At 32.5% G+C, this 5,362-nt stretch overlaps 1 protein-coding gene across 1 annotated transcript; it reads right to left on the reverse strand.

Annotated features, from left to right (window-relative positions):
* Positions 1 to 1,251: 1,251 nt before the first annotated feature.
* LOC139499979 (short-chain collagen C4-like) lies at positions 1,252 to 5,081 on the reverse strand. The gene is made up of 3 exons (XM_071288651.1): positions 4,759 to 5,081; positions 3,254 to 3,331; positions 1,252 to 2,552 (listed from the first exon to the last, which is right to left on the reverse strand). Exons 1-3 carry the CDS (start codon positions 4,946 to 4,948, stop codon positions 2,071 to 2,073), a joined length of 750 nt encoding a protein of 249 aa, XP_071144752.1. The 5' UTR covers positions 4,949 to 5,081; the 3' UTR covers positions 1,252 to 2,070.
* Between the last annotated feature and the right edge of the window lie 281 nt (positions 5,082 to 5,362).

The following is a 5,362-nucleotide window of genomic DNA, read 5'->3' on the forward strand; positions in this document are numbered from 1 at the left end:
TGTCTGAGGGAGGATTGTTCTCAACCTGATAATAACAAACACAGGTCAAAATACGGCCTTTTACACAGGGCTTTGATACAGACCAAACAGCAGGCTATAAAGGACCCCAAAATTATTAGCGTACACAATTCGAACAGGAAAACCAACGATCTAATTTATATATCATGCATATCTAAACGGGAAAATACAAATGAACAACATCAACAAAGTTTTAACGATAACTGCTGAACGACAGGCCCCTCAATCAATCAGGACAGGTGCATAAACATGCAGCGGCTATGGATAGTTTTGTTTTGCCAGCATACAATAATTGCAGTCGAAGGCAAATCTTTCAGAAGTTCTTTGTACTTTATTCTAACGCAACGAACATTTTTTTGATAGGGAATATAAGTAAGGGGGAAAGTAACCAATTTTTTGTTCTTTAAATTTATTTCGGAGCACTCCCGCTTTGGATAAATAGGTTTCATGCTGAAACAAATATTCTCACAGATATTTACAAAGTGTGGTGGGGTGCTTTTATGTTTAAAATCGTTATATACAGGTTAAGACTGTGATTTTAAAAACAAATGTTGATATCTGTTTATAATATTTACAAAAAAACGGTGCGGGAAATGGACATGATTACATTTCCGGATGCGGGAAGCGGGAATATAAAAAAAAAAAAAAAAAATCTGTTTTGAAAAAAATAGGTGCGGGCGGGTCCGTCGAACAAGGAATCAAATTGGTGTGGCCTAATAAGAACATACTATGTAGATGTGCATATCGACAGGGAATTATGATTCCATTTTTTTTTCTAGGAGTTATTCCCCTTTGAACTTATTTGCCTCAATATACTAATGCAACAGTTTGTCATCAAAACTCCTCTGAAACATAACAACAGAATTTCATGAAACTTTTTAGATAATAATGACATACTATGTTGATGTGCTTATCGACAGAAAATTATGATTCAATTTTTTTTCTTAGAGTTATTTTATTTGTCCATTGACAATGCGGGGGCGTGGGGTATGTGAGCGCGCTCACTAAGGTTCTTTAATTTTGTGTTGATGTTAATTAACGGATTACAGCACCGTTTGTTTTTATACCATGGCCACAACAAAACCGCATCCTACAAGTTTCATTTATATTTCTATCCACATATCAAAAACCTTGAAACAAGAATAATTCTGCAAAACCTTATTCATATTTTTTTATAGTCTACACTATTTGTAATAATCTATTTAGAGAAATTAAGAATCATAAACAAATAAATTGGATATACCATGTTATTAAAATTATTTCAATCTGGTAAATTTGTCTTTTATCATGTTTATATAACTTCAATCAGGTCATGGAGAATCTAAGATAAAGACAATTTTAAAGAAAGAATTAAAATATATATGTATGATACAACAGAAGTGTACTTTCTTGCTCATCTAGGTATTATCACCACTTTGAACTATTAGACATCTTAGAAACAATGTCGAACATGTAAAGGGAATATTTCACTAATGATACTGGGATGATCCTTGACTACAGTGTTCCAAGTAAGAAATGCCCACCACAATGGACATAATTAGAACCATACGAGAAGAACATACATACAGGTTCTTATAAACCATCTTGCATATCAAAATTACATATAATGTAGAAATGCAGCTTATGTGTTCCTCTACTAATTTTTAGTATTTTTTTTTTTATCCAAAAGCAAAGTAGTGGATCTCATTTTAACAGAATCATTTGGTAATCCATATATTGTGTACAAAAAGTGTCTCCTCCAAGATAATCTTGAACATAAAACCCAAATATTGAATTTGTAGTGTTTGGTACTGGTCTGATATTGAAGTTTGCTGTCACTGTGGAACACTATGGGAGGGAAAACTGATTTTTTGTTATCAGAAAACACCGTCAAACATTCAAACATTATCCACATTGATCTGTGTCCACACTTGTATCGAATACATCTTTATTAATTTGATCAAATCATGTTAAAAAAAAGTACTTATATGTGTTTATCAATAGTTTTAACGTGATTTAAATATGTGCAATACGATAGACTACCGCTTGAGATCAGTACTTGGATCTTTTTATTTACTTCGAGCAGACGACACAGGTAAGCTCTCTGCCACCAACATAAGGTGGGCACTTTAAACTTCCACACACACCTTCAACCAAGTAAACATTTCCCTGGTCGTTATCGGCCTTATTACCGTCAACGGCATCTAAATTCTCATCCACACAAATATATTCCGAAGGTTGACGATTACCCCCGATGGCCTGGGACATCAAATATCCTGTATACTCTTTGGTCCATCCAGTAGGACATGTGACTTTTCCAGGCACCATTAAAGAAGTTGATTTTTCTGTTATAAGACATACTGAGCATGGCATTTCTTTATCATGGAACGAGGTGGAATAGACTGAGTTGTCTTTTATCTGATATTCAACACCAAATATACGTCCTATCCAAGATGCTTTACTATCCGAATAACTACGCCATTCGGGGTCTTTCGGAAGGCACAAGAAATTAGCTCCACCTCCTTTTTCGGTTTTAGCATTGCCTGCTGCATATCCTAATAAAAAAAAAATAGATATCGGGGAAATTAAACAAAACATTTAAACAATACATCTATGAGTTAAAAGAAGTGATCTGTTTTTATGTACATGTATATCATATTAGACCTTAGTACGCTTGACGAATCATACGTAAAGCTTGTTTTCGGGATTCTTTATTTTGACATATTTACATAATCGTCGGGGAACTTCTATGGCGTTTCACCCTTATGTTAGCCTATTAAGATCATTACCCTGTATGACTTTTGGATGTACGATTGGTAAAAATATAATACCACTAGATGGAAGGAGATAACTCTAAAAAAATTCCCTAAATATAGGCTTGTCAGTTGAAAAAAATATCACTAAAACAAATACAAAATGCTCCAACTCCTTTGCATAATTCAACCAAAATATTTTTATAACGTTATGAGTAAGAATTAAACCGCATTGTTAGATGAACGAAGATAGAAATGAGAATCAAGTTGCAATGCTAGATGAACAAAGTCAAGTTAAGAACCATGCGATAATTATAGATGAATAATATGAATAAAAACCAAGCGGTAATGAAGGATAAATAAGATATGAATAAGAATCAAATGGTAATGTTAGAAGAACAAAGGTTTGAATAAGAATACAATGGTAACGTTAAAACATTCTCAATTTAAAAGACTCATGTCGGGTGTGATATCACATGAGCTATAAAGATAATTATACCAACCTTCATACACAAGAGCTGCAGTTGATGGGCATGATGTTTTACCCCATCTGGTGTATGTATTTCCCGATCCAGCTTTAACTAAAAATAAACACCGTCCATTATATAGAAAAAAAAACATATTTAACTGATATAATATGTTCTATAAAAAAAGAAGGGCGAAATAATATCATATCAAATGTTGAGATCGGTTTTACCTGATGTGATAGGTTCGTGTTGCTAAGTCTTTAGTTTTCTATGTTTTGATTTGAGTTGCTTGTTAGAATATTAAAATTCTAAATATCGTTTTTAAATTTGATAGTTTAGAAAGTTTATCAAACTTTAAAGAAGAGAATTCATTTTAAAACAAGACGCACAGCTCTGATATTGAATGAGCTTGTAATTCAATGGTTGTCGTTTGTTATTGTAAATCATATTTGTATTTCGTTCATTGTTTTGTACTTAAATCAGGCCATAAGTTTCCCGTTTGAGTTTTTTTTTTGGATATGTCATGTAGGGCCTTTCATAGCTGATTATGCGATAAGGGTTTTACTCATTGTGGAAGGCCGTCCGATGTCATATAGTCGTTAATTTCTATGTCATTTGGTCTCTGGTTGAGATTTGCCTCATTGGTAATGTTACCACGTCTTCTTATTTGTATAAGCATATCGGCCCTATTGTACTTCAACATATAGAAAGATAAAACTTGAAGTATCGGCAAATGTACACTAATTGCAGACAGACAGATTAGAAAGTGTACACACGTTAAAACTGGTCGCTGTCAAGATGAGCAAAAACAATTCTGCACTTCTGAATAGACGCAAAAATATGGTAAATTTCTTTATTTCGCATATAGCAATCTAAATCCAGAAAATAATTTGGTTTAACCTTAAACTTATTTCAGCATGTTGACACCATGGATCAAGGGGAACATTTTACAAAAACACGGTTAAGTTATGGCTTTCCGTTCAAAAGTATTGTTACTTTTTTAAAAGTCCTTATTTATGAAATTTCAGGGATTTTCTTTTAAATATGCAAATTTCGAACAAAATTATCTCAAAAAGAAAGTCATGGAGGTACCTTTTTCTTTGCATATTTTAAAAGTACACATTAAAATTTACCTTTTACTAAAATTTCAAGAAAAAATCACCGAGGGATCTATACAGTTACAGGGGAGATAATGACGTTGCTAACGTAAAATGTTATTTTTAGCGACGCCAAACTTTGACACATCGGGAAAAGATGCATGTGTCTACTTACTTTTATCGTTTAGACTGATTTAACTTGAAAACGAGTTCATGAAACCCTTTTTTTTTAAATGACATTAGGTTTGTTTACGTATGAAAATTATTTGTACCAATTTTTATAAAAAAAAGTCACCGATGAAATGTTTTAATACAAATTTAGAGCATACTTATGTAAAGAAGGTTTTCCTAATGTTTTTACAAAAATCCGCTTTATATCGTTTTATTGTATGTTCTAATCTTAAATGCATTAAATGTTTTACTTTAAGAGCAATACAGTCTTACCTCTTGCTTTCAATGCTTTGTTTTCTCTTTCCAGGCCATCAATTCTCGTTTGAAGGCCATCAATTCTCGGTTGAAGGACATCAATTCTCCCAATTTCTCGTTTGAATTCTGGAAACATATCGAGAACAGATTCTGTCGCCTGGCATCGAATAGCTTTAAGAAAAAATACTATTAAAAATTGAACCTTCATTCTTTTATATACTGTTTTAACAGATGCACACTTTTTAGTGGCTTGTTATCGGGCCATGTGTTTATATAAGGCTACTGCTATTTCCTGTTGATGTTCTTTACATGCATATTAACCAATATATATATATGTACATGCAAATTATTTATATCTACTTGTAATTTATAGTTAAAATTAGAAACCAGACAATATTTGATTGGTTATAGGTAGCAAATTTTTATACGATAATTTGTCATATTTTGTTGTTTTTGTTAACAGAAATTAAAATTCGACTGCTGATAAAAAAAAACTTGATATCGCATTAGCCATAAATGCCTCCTGATATTTACCTCTCTACTGGGTTTAATACCGTTTTTGTTTTCTAATTCTCTGGAATCGCCGAACTTCTCAGGGAAAGACTGCTTATTTTATCTAAAA

Source organism: Mytilus edulis, chromosome 13, assembly GCF_963676685.1.
Source record: "Mytilus edulis chromosome 13, xbMytEdul2.2, whole genome shotgun sequence".
NCBI lineage: Eukaryota > Metazoa > Mollusca > Bivalvia > Mytilida > Mytilidae > Mytilus > Mytilus edulis.